Source organism: Oncorhynchus mykiss, chromosome 21, assembly GCF_057628025.1.
Source record: "Oncorhynchus mykiss isolate SJ-2025 chromosome 21, ASM5762802v1, whole genome shotgun sequence".
Taxonomy (NCBI): domain Eukaryota; kingdom Metazoa; phylum Chordata; class Actinopteri; order Salmoniformes; family Salmonidae; genus Oncorhynchus; species Oncorhynchus mykiss.
Window position 1 is genome coordinate 38,960,001 of NC_143042.1, and position 25,482 is coordinate 38,985,482.

The window sequence follows — 25,482 nt, forward strand, 5'->3', positions numbered from 1 at the left end:
AATAGTGAGTCACACTGTAGAATGATGCCAATCAGTAACTGTCACCCTGAGAGCGATGGGACAGAGGTTTCAGGCAGATTATTGTGCTAGTATCGGCCTCTAACGGCACTTCAGAGAATATACAGAATGTATCTGTCCATAGGTCATACCACTTTAATATTACCACGTTGGATCACTTTCCTGTTAAATGTATTGGTGTTAAACCATTTAAAAAGCTGAAAGACGAGTAGGGTTCCTCGTCTTTCAGTTGCAACACAAGAGTTCAAGCTAGATTGATTTTTTCCCCCACTCCTTCGCTGACTCCGCCCCGCTTTTCATTTTTCTTTCTTCTCTCTCGTTCTCGCTCACCCTCTCCCTTCCTCTCCCTTTTCTCTCTCGCTCATTCTCTCCTCCTCCTTCCACCCCTCTCTCTTTTCCCACGTTCTCTCTCCTTTCCTTTCCTCTCCACTCCCTCCCTTCCTTTTCTCTCTTCCCCCTCCCTCTCCCCTCCCTCCTCACCGCTCTCTTTTCTTTATCTTGTTCCCTCTCTCCGCTCCTCCCTGTTCTATCAGGTGTTGGGTGGAGGCCAGACACCAGAGCATTGTGGGTCTAATCGTTAACGTCATTAACATCACTAACGGCTCGGCTTGGGAAACCTCCGCAATGGCTCTCTCCTTCACGCTTTCTCTCCATCTTGCTCTCCCTTCCCTCTCTCTCTTTAACTCTATCCATCTGTCTGTCTGTCGGTTTGCCTGTCACTCTACCCGTCTGTCTGCCCGCCTGTCCGTCTGTCTGTCTGTCTGCCTGTCTGTCTGTCTGTCGGTCTGTCGGTCTGTCGGTCTGTCTGTCGGTCGGTCTGCCTTTCTCACTCTTCCTATTTTCTCCTCTGAACATGACAGCCCCCAAGGGAAACTTTCCTCTTCTATAGCATTGTCATGCCTCCCTCCCTCCCTCCCTCCTTTCCCCTCTCTTTTATCCCTCCCTCCCTTCTTTCCCCTCTCTTTTCTCCCTCCCTCCCTTCCTCCCTCCCTTCTTTCTCCTCTCTTTTCTCCCTCCCTCCCTCCCTTCCTCCCTGCCTCCCTTCTTTCCCCTCTCTTTTCTCCCTCCCTCCCTTCCTCCCTCCCTCCCTGCCTCCCTTCTTTCCCCTCTCTTTTCTCCCTCCCTCCCTTCCTCCCTCCCTCCCTGCCTCCCTTCTTTCTCCTCTCTTTTCTCCCTCCCTCCCTCCCTTCCTCCCTGCCTCCCTTCTTTCCCCTCTCTTTTCTCCCTCCCTCCCTTCCTCCCTCCCTCCCTGCCTCCCTTCTTTCCCCTCTCTTTTCTCCCTCCCTCCCTTCCTCCCTCCCTCCCTCCCTCCCTGCCTCCCTTCTTTCCCCTCTCTTTTCTCCCTCCCTTCCTCCCTGCCTCTCTTCTTTCCCCTCTCTTTTCTCCCTCCCTTCTTTTCCCTCATTTTTCTTCCTCTCTCTCTTCCATATCAATATTCCCCTTCATCCTCCCTCTTATCTCTTCCTCGTTAGCCCATCGCTCACTCATTTCTCTGACAGCTGCTTTTCTTTCCCCCCCTTCTCCTTTCTCTGGCTCCCTCTATCTCTATCTCGGTCTTAATCATTCTGCTGTCCGTTAAGCTACAAATCATTAAGCTTTACAGACAAACTGCTCATTAGTCGCTCTTTAATTAATCCTCAACTCCCCTCCTTCACTCTGACCTCTCAGCGGGGTGTGTGTGTGTCGTGTGTGTGCATGTGTCTGTGTGTGTGCATCTGTGCGCATGTGTATGAGTGAATATCTGTGTGTGCGTGTGTGTTCTGTGTATAAGTGTCCTGTGTGTGTGACTGTCTTTCAGGAAGTAGATGGGAGATAAATGTGATGTATGGCTTTGTGTCTTAGCCTCTCTGCCTTCATTGTATGTATCTAGTCTCTCTGGATATAGAGACAGACATTCTGGAATTAGACTGAGACCGCTGACAAATATCCACTTTATCTCCTACTCACACATTTTTCCCTCCCTTTCTGTCCATTTTTGCCCATTTCTCAGGCCTGCCATTGACCAAATCTGCATCCATAAATGTACATATCTACCTCCTATGGCAGCCTATTTCCTAACTGCACTATATGTGATTACAGTGCCATTTAGGGCACATCCCAAGAGATGTGTACCGTCTTCATTGGCTGGCTGTCATCTCTCTTCAGCCAATGCAATGTCAGGAGAGAAATACTGTCCCAGTTGGTGAGCCATTGTAACTTACTTAGTGGTCTAAGTGACAGCAAGGGTTGGAGCTGTTGTACGTCGTGACAGGGCTCCATTCCATTGGACCTGGTTGCTTTTTCCTCTTCTTATCACTAACCTTTCCTAACACGTTAATAGATGTCCAATAAGCTCCACGACCATTCATTTATCAACACCGAATAAATCACTTTCATTAATTATCATTATCGATTTCCCTAAAAGCGGGCGTTGGGCGGGCTGCAGAGTCAGAGCAGCGGGGAGAAAATAGTTTGTTTTAAAGTGTCACCACGCCCATCTCTAGATGAATGATGAGGAAGTCTTTCACAGCCAGATATGATTGATGGTCCCACTAAATACGCCCATTAGGAAGTGGGCTCTCCCTGCCTCCCTCCCCATTACTCTTACTCACACAGGGCCACCAAGAGCAGCCATGGTCATTTGATGCAATTTAAATGCAGACCTATCGTGAATATGAATATGTGAAAATGTGATGGAAGATACACCTAGCTTTTTATGCCTCCTGTGTGTGTGTGTGTGTGTGTGTGTGTGTGTGTGTGTGTGTGTGTGTGTGTGTGTGTGTGTGCGGGCGCGTGTGTATGTATTTCTCTCGAACGCTCTAACTGCTCTCTAGAGTTTTGTTATTGGGCGTGACAGGAACAGCGATGGGAGATGTTGCAGCTTCACCGACAGCAGCTTTTGGTACAGTAGACATGCCTGCTACATCCCAAAATGGCACCCTGCTCCCTTTGTAGTGCACTGCCTTTGACCAGGACTCATAGGGCTTTGGTCAAAAGTAGTGAACCGCATAGGGCATAGGGTTCCATTTGGGACACAGCCACAGTTGTGTGTAGGTAAAGAAGCGGTAGCTTTTTCTTTAGTGTTATTACTAATACTATTATTATTATATTAGTCTTCTTCTTATTATTATTATTATTAATTGGGTACCTTCAGTCCAGGTGATTTGCCATGGATGCAATAAATGGTTCAATGTGAAATATTAACGCTACAGTCGTGGCCAAAAGTTTTGAGAATGACACAGATATTAATTTTTAATCTGCAACCTCATTTTGTATGATGGCAATTTGCATATACTCCAGAATGTTATGAAGAGTGATCAGATGAATTGCAATTCATTGCAAAGTCCCTCTTTGCCATGCAAATTAACTGAATCCCCCAAAAACATTTTCACTGCATTTCAGTCCTGCCACAAAAGGACCAGCTGACATCATGTCAGTGATTCTCTCGTTAACACAGTGTTGACGAGGACAAGGATGGAGATCACTCTGTCATGCTGATTGAGTTTGAATAACAGACTGGAAGCTTCAAAAGGAGGGTGGTGCCTGGAATCATTGTTCATCCTCTGTCAACCATGATTACCTGCAAGGAAACACGTGCCGTCATCATTGCTTTGCACAAAAAGGGCTTCACAGGCAAGGATATTGTTGCCAGTAAGATTGCACCTAAATCAACCATTTACCGGATCATTAAGAACTTCAAGAAGAGCGGTTCAATTGTTGTGAAGAAGGCTTCAGGGCGCCCAAGAAAGTCCAGCAATCGCCAGGACTGTCTCCTAAAGTTGATTCAGCTGCGGGATCGGGGCACCACCAGTACAGAGCTTGCTCAGGAATGGCAGCAGGCAGGTGTGAGTGCATCTACATGCACAGTGAGGCAAATACTTTTGGAGGATGGCCTGTTGTCACGAAGGACAGCAAAGAAGCAGCTTTTCTCCAGGAAAAACATCAGGGACAGACTGATATTCTGCAAAGGGGATTGGACTGCTGAGGACTGGGGTAAAGTAATTTTAGATGATGTATCCACTTTCCGATTGTTTGGGGCATCCGGAAAAAATCTTGTCCAGAGAAGACAAGGTGAGCGCTACCATCAGTTCTGTGTCATGCCAACAGTAAAGCATCCTGAGACCATTCATGTGTTGGGTTGCTACTCAGCCAAGGGAGTGGGCTCACTCACAATTTTGCCTAAGAACACAGCTATGAATAAAGAATGGTACCAACACATTCTCCCGAGAGCAACTTCTAACAACCATCCAGGATGATGGAGCACCTTGCCATAAGGCAAAAGTGATAACTAAGTGGCTCGGGGAACAAAACATCGATATTTTGGGTCCATGGCCAGGAAACTCCCCAGACCTTAATCCCATTGAGAACTTGCGGTCAATCCTCAAGAGGAGGATGGCCAAACAAAAACCCACAATTTCTGACAAACTCCAAGCATTGATTATGCAAGAATGGGCCAGAAGATAATTGACAGCATGCCAGGGCGGATTGCGGAGGTCTTGAAAAAGAAGGGTCAACACCGCAAATATTGACTCTTTGACTCTCAACTTCATGTAATTGTCAATAAAAGCCTTTGACATTTATGAAATGCTTGTAATTATACTTCAGTATTCCATAGTAACATCTGACAAAAATATCTAAAGATACTGAAGCAGCAAACTTTGTGGAAATTAATTTTTTTGTCATTCTCAAAACTTTTGGCCACGACTCTACACCCTTAGAAACAAAATGCTAAAAGGGTTTTTCTATTGTCCCCATAAGAGAACGCTTTTGGTTTCAGATAAAACCCATTCCACCGGGTTGGTTCTACATGGAAGCCAAAAGGGTTCTACCGGGAACCAAAAAGGGAAAGCCATGTAGTAAAGAGTGTAGTAAAAACCAATGTGGGTGGGTGTCTTAAAAGCCGTAAGTTGTGATTGAGGGAGCAAAGACAATATTAGCTGCAGTAAGGGGTAACACGGCGACTGGCTTAACAAGAGAGGAGAAGGAATCCGGAATCTATGCCAAACTATTGCAATTTGAGTTATTTTAGTTATTTGACCAGTATACGGAACAGCACCGTCTCACCCTCCAGTGTGTCTCAGAAGACAGACAGACTGATTTGCTTAAGCACGGTCTCGCCTCAGTGCTTTATTGACGTTGGGCGTGACGAGCCCTCCTCTTTTATTTAGTGTGAATCTCTCCTAATGAAATAACAGTGTCATTCTGCGTTACACTGCAGCCACGCTATTCCCACACACCCCTCCCTCCTTATCTCTTCTTCTTACTCTCTACTCTCGCTCTCTTCCTTTTGTTTCTCTCTTTCTCTCCCACACTTCCTTCTCTTCCTCTTACTTCTCTCTTTAGCTTTGTCTTAAAAGGCTAAACTGATCCTAGATTCAGCACTCATACTGAGCATACACTACATGACCAAAAGTATGTCGACACCTGCTCGTCGAACATCTCATTCCAAAATCATGGGCATTCATATGGAGTTGGTCCCCCCCTTTGCTGCTAGAACAGCCTCCACTCTTCTGGGAAGGCATTCCACTAGATGTTGGAACATTGCTGCGGCGACTTGCTTCCATTCAGCCACAGGAATATTAGTGAGGTCGGGCACTGATGTTGGGCGATTAGGCCTGGCTCGCAGTCGGCCTTCCAATTCATCCCAAAGGTGTTCAAAGGGGTTGAGGTCAGGGCTCTGTGCAGGCCAGTCAAGTTCTTCCACATCGATCTCGACAAGCAATTTCTGTATGGATCTCGATTTGTACCTGGGGGCATTGTCATACTGAAACAGGAAAGGGCATTCCCTAAACTGTTGCCACAAAGTTGGAAGCGCAGCATCGTCTAGAATGTCATTGTAGGCTGTAGCGTTAAGATTTCCTTTCACTGAAACTAAGGGGCCTAGCCCGAAACATGAAAAACAGCCCCAGACCATTATTCCTCTTCCACCAATCTTTACGGTTGGCACTATGCATTCGGGCAGGTAGCGTTCTCCTGGCATCCGCCAAACCCAGATCCATCTGTCAGACTGCCAGATTGGACGGTGCTTAATTGGAGCCAATTTCCTCCTTCCTGCAGCAAGAAGCAGTCAGCTGGTATTCTGTCTATAATGGAGTGGCCAGCACTGTCACTGGATCTCAACATTATTGAGCTGTTGTTCAGCCACTTCAGCCGACGCTTGGCATTGCGCATGGTGATCTTAGGCTTGTGTGCGGCTGCTCGGCCATGAAAACTCATTTCATGAAGGCCCCGACGAAAGGTTCTTGTCCTGACGTTGCTTCCAGTGGCAGTTTGGAACTCGGTAGTGAGTGTTGCAACTGAGGACACACGATTTTTACGCACTTCAGCACTCGGTGGTCCCGTTCTGTGAGCTTGTGTGGCCTAGGAGCCGTTGTTGCTCCTAGGCTTTTCCACTTCACAATAACAGCACTGACAGTTGACTGGGGCAGCTCTAGCAGAGCAGAAATTTGACAAACTGACTTGTTGGAAAGGTGGCATCCTGTGATGATGCCATGTTGAAAGTCACTGAGCTTTTCAGTAAGGCCATTCTACTGCCAATGTTTGTCTATGGAGATTGCATGGCTGTGGGCTCGATTTTATACACCTGTCAGCAACGGGTGTGGCTGAAATAGCCGAATCCACTATTTTGAAGGGGTCTCCACATACTTTTGTATATATTGTGTATCTCTTTCTACCCTCTCTCTCTTTCCTCTTACTCCCACTTTCTTGCTTCCTTTTTAAAATGTACCCTCTCTCACTCTTTCCCTCTTTCTCCCCTCTCTCTTTCAGCAGAGAAAAGTAATGACTTGGTATCCCCTGCTGATTGGTTGATGTACACTACCATTCAAAGTTTGGGGTCACTTAGGATTTTTTTTGTTTTTGAAAGAAAATAATATTTTATGTCCATTAAAATAACATCAAATTGATCATAAATACAGTGTAGACATTGTTAATGTTGTAAATGACTATTGTAGCTGGAAACGGCAGATTTTTAATGGAATATCTACATACTGTAGGCGTACAGAGGCCCATTATCAGCAACTATCACTCCTGTGTTCCAATGGCACGTTGTGTTAGCTCATCCAAGTATATAATTTTAAAAGGCTAATTGATCATTAGAAAACCCTTTTTGCAATTATGTTAGCACAGTTGAAAACTGTAGTTCTGATTAAAGAAGCAATAAAACTGGCATTCTTTAGACTAATTGAGTATCTGGAGCATCAGCATTTGTGGGTTCGATTACAGGCTCAAAATGGCCAGAAATAAAGAAACTCGTCAGTCTATTCTTGTTCTGAGAAATGAAGGCTATTCCATGCTAGAAACTGCCAAGAAACTGAAAAGTGTCTCTAACCAGAATAGAAAGAGGAGTGGGAGGCCCCGGTGCACAACTCAGGACAAGTACATTAGAGTGTCTAGTTTGAGAAACAGATGCCTCACAAGTCCTCAACTGGCAGCTTCATTAAATAGTACCCACAAAACACCAGTCTCATTGTCAACAGTGAAGATGTGACTCCAGGATGCTGGTCTTCTAAGCAGAGTTGCAAAGAAAAAGCCATATCTCAGACTGGCCAATAAAAATAAAAGATTAAGATGAGCAAAAGAACACAGATACTGGACAGAGGAAGATTGGAAAAAAGGACAGACGAATCTAAGTTTGAGGTGTTTGGATCACAGAAGAAGAACATTCGTGAGACGCAGAAAAAATGAAAAAATGCTGGAGGAGTGCTTGACGCCATCTGTCAAGCATGGTGGAGGAAATGTGATGGTCTGGGGGTGCTTTGGTGGTGGTAAAGTGGGAGATTTGTACAGGGTAAAAGGGATCTTGAAGAAGGAAGGCTATCACTTGGTAACGCCATGCCATACCCTGTGGACGGCGCTTAATTGGAGACAATTTCCTCCTTCCTCCTACCTCTTCCCTTTTTAGGGAAGAAGCAGTCAGCTGGTATTCTGTCTATAATGGAGTGGCCAACACAGTCACCAGATCTCAACCCTATTGAGCTGTTGTGAAGGACACAATTATTATTTCAATTACAAATCATTATTTATAACCTTCCTATTAATTTTGTAACTCATTTCATGTATGTTTTCATGGAAAACAGGGACATTTCTAAGTGACCCCAATCCTTTGAACGGTTGTGTATATGGCGTTACTGAGAATGATCCAGAGAGAGAGAGAGAGAGAGAGAGAGAGAGAGAGAGAGAGAGAGAGAGAGAGAGAGAGAGAGAGACAGAGACAGAGACAGAGACAGAGACAGAGACAGAGAGAGAGAGAGAGAGAGAGAGAGAGAGAGAGAGAGAGAGAGAGAGAGAGAGGGAAAGACAGGAGGCTAGAAGGAAGAGATGGAGAGTAGAGAGAAAGAAAGAGGGAGAAACATTGCCAGTGAGGTCCCGTGTGGCTCTGTTGGTAGAGCATATGCTAGCTTGCAATGCTAGTGTTGTGGGTTTGATTCTCACAGGGGACCAGTATGAAAGTGTATGCACTCACTACTGTAAGTCGCTCTGGGTAACAGAGTCTGCTAAATGACTCAAATGTAAACGGAAAAAATAGAGTGAGGTCCCACTGTGGGCATCTCTCTGTGTGTGACGGCTCCAGTCTTTGGCATGTCTGCTTCACCCCTCTGCCCCCTGCCAACCCCATTCCTTAAGATGTGTCCCTCAATGCCATTCTCTGGGATGAGGCCTGCCAACACTCATATGTCCATCTCAGAACTTGCACACACACATCCATATCAGAACTCTCAGATCCTACACACAGCCCTCCGACATGACAAAGAAACCAATGGGAATGGGTCAAGTTAGATGGGAGTCACAGGGGAATATTGGGACTGACAAGTCTAGTGTCCACTTGGTTTGTCTTCTTACCTCTTGCTTCACAACCCGAATAGAAAAAATGTCCTGTACAGCACTGAGAGCCCTAACCCTGGATCGATGGCTCTCTCTATCAGGTGCCGGTGATGGCTGGGGCTTGGGATGAGCTGGGTGGGACTGTCTGTGTGTGCATGTGAGATGGTGTAGAGTGGTAGTGCCGCTGCAGTGTTTAGCATACAGAACAAGGGAGGGTTCGTCTAACAGCTTGTCCAGCCCTGGCAGGAGGCACTCAGGAGGGGGAAGCTCTCCTCGGCTCGCACCTGCCCTCTCCAGAACCCCCAGACGTCCTGCTGAACACAGCCCAGTCTAATTGACATGATCCCCCTCCTCCACACCACTCACAGCGGATACTGCTGCTTTTAACCTTGACTGGAGGGGGAGTGTGAGTGTGTTTGTGTGTGTTTTTGTGTGTTTTTGTGTCTGTGTATGCGTGTGTGATGTTACTACAACATTTTTTTTGAAGAGTGAAGAATACTCCAGTCCAGAATGGAGATTACAGATTACAACCAAGTTGTCGAACTCAGACCCTGTTTGTCTGATGTTTGACCACCCATGTGATCTTTTTGTTGTTACTTGGAAGCAAAAAGGTTAGTCCTTTGGGGACAGCCGAAGAACCCTTTTGGAACCCTTTTTCCTAATAGTGTATCCTCATGGATATTTGAATGTCGTTCCTTAAATCTTGATTGCGGCGCTTAACTATTTTGACATTCCCTGTCATACAGTATTTCCCTGCTCTTCGGAGGTCTAAAGTAAAGGATTATCTCTGTTGTGTATAATATTGAGCTCCGCACCAGAATGTGACTGGCAGAATGGGTGTTGTATGTGGAGGATGAGGGCTGAAGTAGATATCTCAGATAGGGGGGAGTGAGGCCTAAGAGGGTTTTATAAATAAACATCAACCAGTGGGTCTTGCGACGGGTATACAGAGATGACCAGTTTACAGAAGAGTATAGAGTGCAGTGATGTGTCCTATAAGGAGCATTGGTGGCAAATCTGATGGCCGAATGGCAAAGAACATCGAGCCGCTTGAGAGCACCCTTACCTGCCAATCTCTAAATTACGTCTCCATAATCTAGCATGGGTAGGATGGTCATCCTAATCAGGGTTAGTGTAACGATTCTCTTCTTGTGAAGTAGAGGCGGACCAAAGCGCAGCGTGGTGGTTGTTCATTGTAATTTATTGACGACACTATACATGAACAAACTAACGAAAAAACAAGAAACGTGAGAACTCAAAACAGCCCTGTCTGGTGCAAACACAAAAACAGGAACAATCACCCACAAACACACAGTGAAACCCAGGCTACCTAAATATGGTTCCCAATCAGAGACAATGACGAACACCTGCCTCTGATTGAGAACCATATCAGGCCGAACATAGAACTAGACAAACTAGACATGAAACATAGAATGCCCACTCAGATCACACCCTGACCAACCACAACATAGAAATATACAAAGTAAACTATGGTCAGGGTGTGACAGTACCCCCCCCCCCCAAGGTGCGGACTCCGGCCGCAAAACCTGAACCTATAGGGGAGGGTCTGGGTGGGCATCTGTCCGCGGAGGCGGCTCTGGCGCTGGACGTGGACCCCACTCCATAATAGTCTTTGTCCACCTCCTTAGCGTCCCTAGATAGGTGACCCTCCTAAGAGACAGCTCGGGACAGAGGGACAGCTGCTCGGGACAGAGGGACAGCTGCTCGGGACAGAGGGACAGCTGCTCGGGACAGAGGGACAGCTGCTCCGGGCGGAGGGGCTCTAGCGGCCCCTGGCTGACTGGCGGCACTGGCGGCCCCTGGCTGACTGGCGGCCCCTGGCTGACTGGCGGCCCCTGGTTGACTGGCGGCGCTGGCGCTGGGCTGACTGGCGGCACTGGCGGCCCCTGGCTGACTGGCGGCACTGGCGGCCCCTGGCAGACGGGCGGCACCTGGCAGACGGGCGGCACCTGGCAGACGGGCGGCATTGGCGGCTCCTGGCAGACGGGCGGCGCTGGCGGCGCTGGGCAGACGGGCGGCGCTGGCGGCGCTGGGCAGACGGCCTAAGAACACAGCTATGAATAAAGAATGGTACCAACACATTCTCCCGAGAGCAACTTCTAACAACCATCCAGGATGATGGAGCACCTTGCCATAAGGCAAAAGTGATAACTAAGTGGCTCGGGGAACAAAACATCGATATTTTGGGTCCATGGCCAGGAAACTCCCCAGACCTTAATCCCATTGAGAACTTGCGGTCAATCCTCAAGAGGAGGATGGCCAAACAAAAACCCACAATTTCTGACAAACTCCAAGCATTGATTATGCAAGAATGGGCCAGAAGATAATTGACAGCATGCCAGGGCGGATTGCGGAGGTCTTGAAAAAGAAGGGTCAACACCGCAAATATTGACTCTTTGACTCTCAACTTCATGTAATTGTCAATAAAAGCCTTTGACATTTATGAAATGCTTGTAATTATACTTCAGTATTCCATAGTAACATCTGACAAAAATATCTAAAGATACTGAAGCAGCAAACTTTGTGGAAATTAATTTTTTTGTCATTCTCAAAACTTTTGGCCACGACTCTACACCCTTAGAAACAAAATGCTAAAAGGGTTTTTCTATTGTCCCCATAAGAGAACGCTTTTGGTTTCAGATAAAACCCATTCCACCGGGTTGGTTCTACATGGAAGCCAAAAGGGTTCTACCGGGAACCAAAAAGGGAAAGCCATGTAGTAAAGAGTGTAGTAAAAACCAATGTGGGTGGGTGTCTTAAAAGCCGTAAGTTGTGATTGAGGGAGCAAAGACAATATTAGCTGCAGTAAGGGGTAACACGGCGACTGGCTTAACAAGAGAGGAGAAGGAATCCGGAATCTATGCCAAACTATTGCAATTTGAGTTATTTGAGTTATTTGACCAGTATACGGAACAGCACCGTCTCACCCTCCAGTGTGTCTCAGAAGACAGACAGACTGATTTGCTTAAGCACGGTCTCGCCTCAGTGCTTTATTGACGTTGGGCGTGACGAGCCCTCCTCTTTTATTTAGTGTGAATCTCTCCTAATGAAATAACAGTGTCATTCTGCGTTACACTGCAGCCACGCTATTCCCACACACCCCTCCCTCCTTATCTCTTCTTCTTACTCTCTACTCTCGCTCTCTTCCTTTTGTTTCTCTCTTTCTCTCCCACACTTCCTTCTCTTCCTCTTACTTCTCTCTTTAGCTTTGTCTTAAAAGGCTAAACTGATCCTAGATTCAGCACTCATACTGAGCATACACTACATGACCAAAAGTATGTCGACACCTGCTCGTCGAACATCTCATTCCAAAATCATGGGCATTCATATGGAGTTGGTCCCCCCCTTTGCTGCTAGAACAGCCTCCACTCTTCTGGGAAGGCATTCCACTAGATGTTGGAACATTGCTGCGGCGACTTGCTTCCATTCAGCCACAGGAATATTAGTGAGGTCGGGCACTGATGTTGGGCGATTAGGCCTGGCTCGCAGTCGGCCTTCCAATTCATCCCAAAGGTGTTCAAAGGGGTTGAGGTCAGGGCTCTGTGCAGGCCAGTCAAGTTCTTCCACATCGATCTCGACAAGCAATTTCTGTATGGATCTCGATTTGTACCTGGGGGCATTGTCATACTGAAACAGGAAAGGGCATTCCCTAAACTGTTGCCACAAAGTTGGAAGCGCAGCATCGTCTAGAATGTCATTGTAGGCTGTAGCGTTAAGATTTCCTTTCACTGAAACTAAGGGGCCTAGCCCGAAACATGAAAAACAGCCCCAGACCATTATTCCTCTTCCACCAATCTTTACGGTTGGCACTATGCATTCGGGCAGGTAGCGTTCTCCTGGCATCCGCCAAACCCAGATCCATCTGTCAGACTGCCAGATTGGACGGTGCTTAATTGGAGCCAATTTCCTCCTTCCTGCAGCAAGAAGCAGTCAGCTGGTATTCTGTCTATAATGGAGTGGCCAGCACTGTCACTGGATCTCAACATTATTGAGCTGTTGTTCAGCCACTTCAGCCGACGCTTGGCATTGCGCATGGTGATCTTAGGCTTGTGTGCGGCTGCTCGGCCATGAAAACTCATTTCATGAAGGCCCCGACGAAAGGTTCTTGTCCTGACGTTGCTTCCAGTGGCAGTTTGGAACTCGGTAGTGAGTGTTGCAACTGAGGACACACGATTTTTACGCACTTCAGCACTCGGTGGTCCCGTTCTGTGAGCTTGTGTGGCCTAGGAGCCGTTGTTGCTCCTAGGCTTTTCCACTTCACAATAACAGCACTGACAGTTGACTGGGGCAGCTCTAGCAGAGCAGAAATTTGACAAACTGACTTGTTGGAAAGGTGGCATCCTGTGATGATGCCATGTTGAAAGTCACTGAGCTTTTCAGTAAGGCCATTCTACTGCCAATGTTTGTCTATGGAGATTGCATGGCTGTGGGCTCGATTTTATACACCTGTCAGCAACGGGTGTGGCTGAAATAGCCGAATCCACTATTTTGAAGGGGTCTCCACATACTTTTGTATATATTGTGTATCTCTTTCTACCCTCTCTCTCTTTCCTCTTACTCCCACTTTCTTGCTTCCTTTTTAAAATGTACCCTCTCTCACTCTTTCCCTCTTTCTCCCCTCTCTCTTTCAGCAGAGAAAAGTAATGACTTGGTATCCCCTGCTGATTGGTTGATGTACACTACCATTCAAAGTTTGGGGTCACTTAGGATTTTTTTTGTTTTTGAAAGAAAATAATATTTTATGTCCATTAAAATAACATCAAATTGATCATAAATACAGTGTAGACATTGTTAATGTTGTAAATGACTATTGTAGCTGGAAACGGCAGATTTTTAATGGAATATCTACATACTGTAGGCGTACAGAGGCCCATTATCAGCAACTATCACTCCTGTGTTCCAATGGCACGTTGTGTTAGCTCATCCAAGTATATAATTTTAAAAGGCTAATTGATCATTAGAAAACCCTTTTTGCAATTATGTTAGCACAGTTGAAAACTGTAGTTCTGATTAAAGAAGCAATAAAACTGGCATTCTTTAGACTAATTGAGTATCTGGAGCATCAGCATTTGTGGGTTCGATTACAGGCTCAAAATGGCCAGAAATAAAGAAACTCGTCAGTCTATTCTTGTTCTGAGAAATGAAGGCTATTCCATGCTAGAAACTGCCAAGAAACTGAAAAGTGTCTCTAACCAGAATAGAAAGAGGAGTGGGAGGCCCCGGTGCACAACTCAGGACAAGTACATTAGAGTGTCTAGTTTGAGAAACAGATGCCTCACAAGTCCTCAACTGGCAGCTTCATTAAATAGTACCCACAAAACACCAGTCTCATTGTCAACAGTGAAGATGTGACTCCAGGATGCTGGTCTTCTAAGCAGAGTTGCAAAGAAAAAGCCATATCTCAGACTGGCCAATAAAAATAAAAGATTAAGATGAGCAAAAGAACACAGATACTGGACAGAGGAAGATTGGAAAAAAGGACAGACGAATCTAAGTTTGAGGTGTTTGGATCACAGAAGAAGAACATTCGTGAGACGCAGAAAAAATGAAAAAATGCTGGAGGAGTGCTTGACGCCATCTGTCAAGCATGGTGGAGGAAATGTGATGGTCTGGGGGTGCTTTGGTGGTGGTAAAGTGGGAGATTTGTACAGGGTAAAAGGGATCTTGAAGAAGGAAGGCTATCACTTGGTAACGCCATGCCATACCCTGTGGACGGCGCTTAATTGGAGACAATTTCCTCCTTCCTCCTACCTCTTCCCTTTTTAGGGAAGAAGCAGTCAGCTGGTATTCTGTCTATAATGGAGTGGCCAACACAGTCACCAGATCTCAACCCTATTGAGCTGTTGTGAAGGACACAATTATTATTTCAATTACAAATCATTATTTATAACCTTCCTATTAATTTTGTAACTCATTTCATGTATGTTTTCATGGAAAACAGGGACATTTCTAAGTGACCCCAATCCTTTGAACGGTTGTGTATATGGCGTTACTGAGAATGATCCAGAGAGAGAGAGAGAGAGAGAGAGAGAGAGAGACAGAGACAGAGAGAGAGAGAGAGAGAGAGAGAGAGAGAGAGAGAGAGAGAGAGAGAGGGAAAGACAGGAGGCTAGAAGGAAGAGATGGAGAGTAGAGAGAAAGAAAGAGGGAGAAACATTGCCAGTGAGGTCCCGTGTGGCTCTGTTGGTAGAGCATATGCTAGCTTGCAATGCTAGTGTTGTGGGTTTGATTCTCACAGGGGACCAGTATGAAAGTGTATGCACTCACTACTGTAAGTCGCTCTGGGTAACAGAGTCTGCTAAATGACTCAAATGTAAACGGAAAAAATAGAGTGAGGTCCCACTGTGGGCATCTCTCTGTGTGTGACGGCTCCAGTCTTTGGCATGTCTGCTTCACCCCTCTGCCCCCTGCCAACCCCATTCCTTAAGATGTGTCCCTCAATGCCATTCTCTGGGATGAGGCCTGCCAACACTCATATGTCCATCTCAGAACTTGCACACACACATCCATATCAGAACTCTCAGATCCTACACACAGCCCTCCGACATGACAAAGAAACCAATGGGAATGGGTCAAGTTAGATGGGAGTCACAGGGGAATATTGGGACTGACAAGTCTAGTGTCCACTTGGTTTGTCTTCTTACCTCTTGCTTCACAACCCGAATAGAAAAAATGTCCTGTACAGCACTGAGAGCCCTAACCCTGGATCGATGGCTCTCTCTATCAGGTGCCGGTGATGGCTGGGGCTTGGGATGAGCTGGGTGGGACTGTCTGTGTGTGCATGTGAGATGGTGTAGAGTGGTAGTGCCGCTGCAGTGTTTAGCATACAGAACAAGGGAGGGTTCGTCTAACAGCTTGTCCAGCCCTGGCAGGAGGCACTCAGGAGGGGGAAGCTCTCCTCGGCTCGCACCTGCCCTCTCCAGAACCCCCAGACGTCCTGCTGAACACAGCCCAGTCTAATTGACATGATCCCCCTCCTCCACACCACTCACAGCGGATACTGCTGCTTTTAACCTTGACTGGAGGGGGAGTGTGAGTGTGTTTGTGTGTGTTTTTGTGTGTTTTTGTGTCTGTGTATGCGTGTGTGATGTTACTACAACATTTTTTTTGAAGAGTGAAGAATACTCCAGTCCAGAATGGAGATTACAGATTACAACCAAGTTGTCGAACTCAGACCCTGTTTGTCTGATGTTTGACCACCCATGTGATCTTTTTGTTGTTACTTGGAAGCAAAAAGGTTAGTCCTTTGGGGACAGCCGAAGAACCCTTTTGGAACCCTTTTTCCTAATAGTGTATCCTCATGGATATTTGAATGTCGTTCCTTAAATCTTGATTGCGGCGCTTAACTATTTTGACATTCCCTGTCATACAGTATTTCCCTGCTCTTCGGAGGTCTAAAGTAAAGGATTATCTCTGTTGTGTATAATATTGAGCTCCGCACCAGAATGTGACTGGCAGAATGGGTGTTGTATGTGGAGGATGAGGGCTGAAGTAGATATCTCAGATAGGGGGGAGTGAGGCCTAAGAGGGTTTTATAAATAAACATCAACCAGTGGGTCTTGCGACGGGTATACAGAGATGACCAGTTTACAGAAGAGTATAGAGTGCAGTGATGTGTCCTATAAGGAGCATTGGTGGCAAATCTGATGGCCGAATGGCAAAGAACATCGAGCCGCTTGAGAGCACCCTTACCTGCCAATCTCTAAATTACGTCTCCATAATCTAGCATGGGTAGGATGGTCATCCTAATCAGGGTTAGTGTAACGATTCTCTTCTTGTGAAGTAGAGGCGGACCAAAGCGCAGCGTGGTGGTTGTTCATTGTAATTTATTGACGACACTATACATGAACAAACTAACGAAAAAACAAGAAACGTGAGAACTCAAAACAGCCCTGTCTGGTGCAAACACAAAAACAGGAACAATCACCCACAAACACACAGTGAAACCCAGGCTACCTAAATATGGTTCCCAATCAGAGACAATGACGAACACCTGCCTCTGATTGAGAACCATATCAGGCCGAACATAGAACTAGACAAACTAGACATGAAACATAGAATGCCCACTCAGATCACACCCTGACCAACCACAACATAGAAATATACAAAGTAAACTATGGTCAGGGTGTGACAGTACCCCCCCCCCCCAAGGTGCGGACTCCGGCCGCAAAACCTGAACCTATAGGGGAGGGTCTGGGTGGGCATCTGTCCGCGGAGGCGGCTCTGGCGCTGGACGTGGACCCCACTCCATAATAGTCTTTGTCCACCTCCTTAGCGTCCCTAGATAGGTGACCCTCCTAAGAGACAGCTCGGGACAGAGGGACAGCTGCTCGGGACAGAGGGACAGCTGCTCGGGACAGAGGGACAGCTGCTCGGGACAGAGGGACAGCTGCTCCGGGCGGAGGGGCTCTAGCGGCCCCTGGCTGACTGGCGGCACTGGCGGCCCCTGGCTGACTGGCGGCCCCTGGCTGACTGGCGGCCCCTGGTTGACTGGCGGCGCTGGCGCTGGGCTGACTGGCGGCACTGGCGGCCCCTGGCTGACTGGCGGCACTGGCGGCCCCTGGCAGACGGGCGGCACCTGGCAGACGGGCGGCACCTGGCAGACGGGCGGCATTGGCGGCTCCTGGCAGACGGGCGGCGCTGGCGGCGCTGGGCAGACGGGCGGCGCTGGCGGCGCTGGGCAGACGGGCGGCGCTGGCGGCGCTGGGCAGACGGGCGGCGCTGGCGGCGCTGGGCAGACGGGCGGCGCTGGCGGCGCTGGGCAGACGGGCGGCGCTGGCGGCGTTGGGCAGACGGGAAGCTCCGATGGCGCCGGACAGGCGGGAGGCTCCGGCAGAGGCGCCGGACAGGCGGGAGGCTCCGGCAGAGGCGCCGGACAGGCGGGAGGCTCCGGCAGCGGCGCCGGACAGGCGGGAGGCTCCGGCAGAGGCGCCGGACAGGCGGGAGGCTCCGGCAGAGGCGCCGGACAGGCGGGAGGCTCCGGCAGAGGCGCCGGACAGGCGGGAGGCTCCGGCAGAGGCGCCGGACAGGCGGGAGGCTCCGGCAGAGGCGCCGGACAGGCGGGAGGCTCCGGCAGAGGCGCCGGACAGGCGGGAGGCTCCGGCAGAGGCGCCGGACAGACGGGAGGCTCCGGCAGCGCTGGAGAGGAGAAAGGCTCTGGTAGCGCCGGAGAGGCGGGAGACTCCGGCAGCGCTGGAGAGGAGGAAGGCTCTGGACGGATGGGCCGGAGAGACAGCCTGGTACGGGGAGCTGCCACCGGAGGGCTGGGGTGTGGAGGTGGTGACGGATAGACCGGGCCGTGCAGGCGCACTGGAGCTCTTGAGCACCGAGCCTGCCCAACCTTACCCGGTTGAATGGTCCCGGTCGCCCTGCCAGTGCAGCGAGGTGGAATAGCCCGCACTGGGCTATGCAGGCGAACCGGGAACACCGTGCGCAAGGCTGGTGCCATGTAAGCCGGCCCAAGGAGACGCACTGGAGACCAGATGCGTAGAGCCGGCTTCATGGCACTTGGCTCGATGCCCACTCTAGCCCGGCCGATACGCGGAGCTGGAATGTACCGCACCGGGCTGTGCACCCGCACTGGGGACACCGTGCGCTCCACAGCATAACACGGTGCCTGCCCGGTCTCTCTAGCCCACCGGTAACCACAGGAAGTTGGCTCAGGTCTCCTACCTGGCGTAGCCATACTCCCTGTTAGCCCCCCCCCAAGAATTTTTTGGGGCTGACTCCCGGGCTTCCATCCACGACGCCGCGCTGCCTCCTCATACCAGCGCCTCTCCGCTTTCGCCGCCTCCCGTTCTTCCTTGGGGCGGCGATACTCTCCTGGCTGAGCCCAAGGTCCTTTACCGTCTAATTCGTCCTCCCATGTCCATACCTCCTCGCGCTGCTCCTGCTGCTGCTTTTTCCTTTGCCCATTACCACACCGCTTGGTCCTGTTGTGGTGGGTGATTCTGTAACGATTCTCTTCTTGTGAAGTAGAGGCGGACCAAAGCGCAGCGTGGTGGTTGTTCATTGTAATTTATTGACGACACTATACATGAACAAACTAACGAAAAAACAAGAAACGTGAGAACTCAAAACAGCCCTGTCTGGTGCAAACACAAAAACAGGAACAATCACCCACAAACACACAGTGAAACCCAGGCTACCTAAATATGGTTCCCAATCAGAGACAATGACGAACACCTGCCTCTGATTGAGAACCATATCAGGCCGAACATAGAACTAGACAAACTAGACATGAAACATAGAATGCCCACTCAGATCACACCCTGACCAACCACAACATAGAAATATACAAAGTAAACTATGGTCAGGGTGTGACAGTTAGTTTGGCAGCTGGGGTGAAAGAGGAGTGATTACAATAGACGAAACTAAGTCTAGATTTAACTTTAGCCTACAGCTTTGATATGTGCTGAGAGAAGGACAGTGTACCGTCTAGCCATACTCCCAAATACTTGTATGAGGTGACTACCTCAAGCTCTGAACCCTCAGAGGTAGTAATAACACTTGTGGGAAGAGGGGCATTCTTCTTACCAAACCACATGACCTTTGTTTTGGAGGTGTTCAGAACAAGGTTAAGGGCAGAGAAAGCTTGTTGGACACTATAAGAAAGCTTTGTTGTAGAGCGTTTAAACATAAAATCCGGGGAGGGGCCCGCTGAGTATAAGACTGTACCATCTGCATATAAATGGATGAGAGTTGCAAATTGAGAAGAGCATGGGGCCTATGATCAAGCCTTGGGGTACACCCTTGGTGACAGGCAGTGGATGAGACAGCAGATGTTCTGACTTTATACACTGCACTCTTTGAGAGAGGTAGTTAGCAAACCAGGCCAAAGACCCCTCAGAGACACCAATACTCTGGCCCACTGGAATGGAATGGTCTACCCCATCAAAAGCTTTGGCTAAGTCAATAAAAACAGCAGCACAACATTGCTTAGAATCAAGGGAAATGGTGACATCATTGAGGACCTTTAAGGTTGCAGTGACACATCTATAACCTGAGTGGAAATCAGATTGCATACCAGAGAGAATACTATAGACATCAAGAAAGCCAGTCAGTTGATTATTGAGAAGTTTTTCCAACACTTTTGATAAACAGGGCAAAATAGAAATAGGCCTATACCAGTTAGAACATTCACCCTCTGAATGGCATACACAAGCCATGTCTCAATTGTCTCAAGGCTTAAAAATCCTTCTTTAACCTGTCTCTTCCCCTTCATCTACACTGACTCAAGTGGATTTAAGTGACATCAATAAGGGATCATAGCTTTCACCTGGATTCACCTGGTCAGCTGTACTTAATGTGTTGTACACTCAGTGTATAGCACAGTGTTAGCTAGCTAGGATGCTACATAAGATGCAACACACTTCATGTCATACAGTAGTTCCCTGCTCTTTTGAGCTCTAAATTGTAGGATTTTGTTGTGTGGAGGGAGAAAACAACAACTGCTGCTGTCCTGTAGCATTAGCTAGCACGCTACAGTAGCTCTCAACAGGCGACATAATTCCAGGTGTATTTCCTTGCTCTTTGGAGGTTGAAAGGGGAGGATTCTCTCTAAATAGCACAGCTGTCCCATAGCATTAGCTAGCACGCTAGCTGTCAACAGGAAGCTACACACGATGTTACATATTATTTCCCTGCTCTTTTGAGGTCTTATGGGAAAGATTTTCTCTGTTGTAGGAAGGGCCGTAACCAGGGTTTGAGTTTTACTGAGGTCCGGAATAACTTTTTGAAAGTTTACTGCATTTCGATACAATTAAAACACTTAAATATGTTGTATGGAGAACAGAAATCAACAAGCAAAAATGACCCTAGCCATTATCACCTTGGCTGCTGTATGTTTATTCAGTCAATCTACAAGCACATAGCCTATTAGATATGCAATTGTGATGTTATACCCCTGAAAGGGGGAAATATGAGAAGTGATTCACACTGACATGTAGCATCAGCAACTCTTCAGTCAGTTGTAATGATGAATTGCATAAAATGCTCAACTCTACATAGATACAGTGCGTTCAGAAAGTATTCAGACATTTTGTTACATTACAGCCTTATTCTTAAATGGTTTAATTTCCCTTCTCCTCTTCAATCTACACACAATACCCCATAATGAAAAAGCAAAAACAGGTTTTTGGAATTTGTTGCAAATTTTTTAAAAAAATTAAAACTGAAATATCACATTCACATAAGTATTCAGACCCTTTACTCAGTGCTTTGTTGAAGGACTTTTGGCAGCAATTACAGCCTCAAAGGATTTCACGTGGCCAAACTCCTAAATCCCCCAAATGGGAAAATGAAACTATGTCCACTTGTGAGAATGTGGGAAGGGTCCGTGGACACTTAAGTTATGTTGAGTGTGTTTCACTTGGTGACCTCACGAAGTACAGGAAACACACACAACTATATCTCTGAATGTATACATTTCTCAATTATGGTGTTTTCATCTAATTATTGTATAAAATGAATGAGTAAAGATGAAACTATTTGTGAAATGATGTATGTGATGTTAACCTTTAATTTTGAGAGAATTGTATTCCCTGTAAAAATGTAACTAGTCAGTGGCCACGCCCCCGTGAGCACAGACATGATCTGGCATCATGGAACCGCCCTCTTCTACTGTTACGAATAAAAGCCCCTCCTGAGAAAATCCTCTTAAGACTAAGCAAACCCACAGCGTGAGCTGTGTTTGCGAATAGTTAAGACCACAAAAACCTCAGTGTAAGCTAAGGTTGCAATGGTTGTTGAATTCCTAACCATACCACGTGGAGCATTGGCTACACAGCTGGAAATAAACTCAGACTATCAATCCCTAAAGAATGAGAGTAGAATAATCTTAGATACTAATTACTAGCTAGAAATTATGCAAACCTCGGAAGCGAATAACGACAACAGCTGAAACATTTATTCTAAGAACAATGGACGCCTGACGGTTCCATTACAACAGATACTATCAGGAGTCGCCACCATGAGTAGCCAGAGACTCTCTGATGAACTGACCAACGATTCCAACAGAGAAGACAACAACTACACAATGGCGTAAATATATTGATTGCAATTATTCCCGAATGAGCGAGCGTTCATGTGCAAAGGATTAGCATTTCAATGAATACAATTATCCACTGTGTGTAGTGATCCATTTTGTCTTTCCCGCTCTCTCTCTTCCACACCCCCTTCCCTTTGTGCACCAAGCCGTTATATCTCTTTAGCCCACTAGGGGATCTTCCCGATCATTGTTAGTAACCAATATTTGTTTGTTTATGCATTTCTGTGAGTTTATGCATTTCTGTTACTTAGTAAATAAATTATTAAGCCAATTGGTGTATGGATGATTCATAGTTTAGGCTGGGTTCATGCAGAACCCAACAATTTACAACGTTTAGAATGAGACTGGCATGAGGTAAATAATAATTCATTAATAGAAGACTAATTGATCAAATATTAAAATATCTGAAGAGTTATATTCGGAAAAGTATAACTTTATAGTCTGAAGATTTTCCGTGGTGCCCCAACTTTGACCATAGTTGATTTTCTTTATTGAGTACAAAATATACAGTACTGACATTCTCTCAACCAGCTTCATGAGGTAGTGACCTGGAATGCATTTCAATTAACAGGTGTGCCTTGTTAAAAGTTTATTTGTGGAATTTCTTTCCTTCTTAATGCGTTTGAGCCAATCAGTTGGGTTGTGACAAGGTAGGGGTGGTATACAGAAGATAGCCCTTTTTGGTAAAAGACCAAGTCCATATTACTGCAAGAACAGCTCAAATAAGCAAAGAAAAATGACAGTCCATCATTACTTTAAGACACGAAGGTCAGTTAATACGGATAATTTCATAAAAGTTTCAAGTGCAGTCGCAAAAACCATCTAGCGCTATGATGAAACAGGCTCTCATGAGGACCGCCACAGGAAAGGAAGACCCAGAGTTACCTCTGCTGCAGAGAATAAGTTAATTAGAGTTACCAGCCTCAGACATTGCAGCCCAAATAAATGCTTCACGGAGTTCAAGTAACAGACACATCTCAACATCGACTGTTCAGAGGAGACTGCGTGAATCAGGCCTTTATGGTCGAATTGCTGCAAAGAAAACACTACTAAAGGACACCAATAATAAGAAGAGACTTGCTTGGGTCAAGAAACACAAGCAATGGACATTAGACCGGAAATCTGTCCTTTGATCTGATGAGTCCAAATTTGAGATGTTTGGTTCCAACTGCTGTGTCTTCGTGAGACACAGAGTAGGTGAACGGATGATCTCTGCATGCGTAGTTCCCACCGGGATGCTTGCTGGTGACCCTGTCAGTGATTTGTTTAGAAATCAAGACACACTTAGCCAGCATGGCTACCACAGCATTCTGCAGCGATATGCCATCCCATCTGGTTTGGGCTTATTGGGACTATCATTTATTTTTTAACAGGACAATGACCGAACACACCTCCAGGCTATGTAAGGGATATTTGACCTAGAAGGAGAGTGATGGATTTCTGCATCAGTTGACCTGGCCTCCACAATCACCCGACTTCAACCCAATTGAGACGGTTTGGAATGAGTTGGACAGCAGATTGAAGGAAAAGCAGCCAGCAAGTGCTCAGCATATGTGTGAACTCCTTCAAGATTGTTGGAAAAGCATTTCAGGTGAAGCTGGTTGAGAGAATGCCAAGAGTGTGCAAAGTTGTCATCAAGGCAATGGGTGGCTACTTTGAAGAATCTCAAATATAAAATAGATTTGGATTTGTTTAACACTTTTTTGGTTACTACATGATTGTGTTATTTTTATTGTTGATGTCTTCACTATTATTCTACAATGTACAATATCAAAAATAAAGAAAACCCCAGGAAGGTGTGTCCAATCTTTTGACTGGTTAATTTTTTATTCTCAGAAAAAAATTGCGGAGGCCCAGACCAGTGTCCTCATATGTAGTTACAGCCATGGTTATGGGGAAGGGTAAACGACTGCTGTTGTCCCGTAGCATTAGCTAGCACGCTTGCTGTCAACCAGAAGCTACTACACAATAAGAGCCTGCAAATGTAGCAGGTAAACTCTGTTCATCTGGAGATACAAAACCCAGTTAGCTCTACAAACAATTGTTCTGCCTCAGAACATACTCTGTAAACAACAAAACGGAGCGTCACAGTAGATGGAAGACGTGGTCCCGTGTCATTAAACTTTTAGTAGCTCAGTCGAGTTTTTCTTGTTTGTGTTTTTGTCTTTAGCGCTCCTCCTAGCTCTCTCTCTCACTCCTCTGCCTTATCGTGAACAGAGCAGCACAGCCTCACATGCTATTCATCTTTAACGAAGCATTCTCCGTGCTAGGCAGTAGGCAGGCACACACACCCTACCTCCCCTCATCGTAGACGCGGACCCTTTTTAAGCAGGCACCAAGGTCTCATCAATAGTCCATCATTGTAAATAAGAATTTGTTCTTAACTGACTTGCCTAGTTAAATAAAGGTTAGATAAACAATACAAAATCATTTAATAGAGAAGGCCACTGTGGACACAGATGCTGCCTTTCAGTGTAAATCACGTTGTAATATATTTGGGAGAAAATACATTAGAGTGTAGAATCTTCCTTTACTGTTGTTTGTTCCCAGATGCTGAGTTTGAGTGCAAACATCACTGACTATCATGCAATATGAGGACACAAATTAACCCTGTCCTGTCCCCCTGCAGAGCCCCAACTGAAAGGCATTGTCACGAGACTCTACAACCGGCATGGCTTCTACCTCCAGATGCTTCCGGATGGCACCATGGACGGCACAAAGGACGAAAGCAGCTCCTTCTGTAAGTCTGTCTATCTGTCTCACACCTGTCTGTCTGTCTGTCTGTCTCTATAACTCTGCTGTCTGTCTATCTGTCTCACACCTGTCTGTCTGTCTGTCTGTCTCTATAACCCTGCTGTCTGTCTATCTGTCTCACACCTGTCTTTTTGTCTGTCTCTATAACCCTGCTGTCTGTCTATCTGTCTCACACCTGTCTTTTTGTCTGTCTCTATAACCCTGCTGTCTGTCTATCTGTCTCACACCTGTCTGTCTGTCTGTCTGTCTGTCTGTCTGTCTGTCTGTCTGTCTGTCTGTATAACCCTGCTGTCTGTCGATCTGTCTCACACCTGTCTGTCTGTCTGTCTCTATAACCCTGCTGTCCTTCTGTAAGTCTCACCCCTGTCTTTCTGTGTCTGTCTCTATAACCCTGCTGTCTGTCTGTAAGTCTCACACCTTTCTTTCTGTGTCTGTCTGTCTCTCTAACCCTGCTGTCTGTATGTCTGTCTGTCTGTCTGTCTGTCTGTCTGTCTGTCTGTCTCTATAACCCTGCTGTCTGTCTATCTGTCTCACACCTGTCTTTTTGTCTGTCTCTATAACCCTGCTGTCTGTCTATCTGTCTCACACTTGTCTTTTTGTCTGTCTCTATAACCCTGCTGTCTGTCTATCTGTCTCACACCTGTCTGTCTGTCTGTCTGTCTGTATAACCCTGCTGTCTGTCGATCTGTCTCACACCTGTCTGTCTGTCTGTCTCTATAACCCTGCTGTCCTTCTGTAAGTCTCACCCCTGTCTTTCTGTGTCTGTCTCTATAACCCTGCTGTCTGTCTGTCTGTCTGTCTGTCTGTCTGTCTGTCTGTCTGTCTGTCTGTCTGTCTGT

General features: G+C 46.8%; 1 protein-coding gene across 1 annotated transcript in view; it reads left to right on the forward strand.

The window, feature by feature from the left end:
* The window catches only part of LOC110500854 (fibroblast growth factor 11), a 137,556-nt gene that overhangs the window by 46,618 nt on the left and 65,456 nt on the right, over positions 1–25,482 (forward strand). Inside the window, exon 3 of the mRNA XM_090214617.1 lies at positions 24,519–24,629. Within this exon, the coding sequence (XP_090070743.1) occupies positions 24,519–24,629 (111 nt within the window). The remainder of the gene's footprint in view (positions 1–24,518; positions 24,630–25,482) is intronic.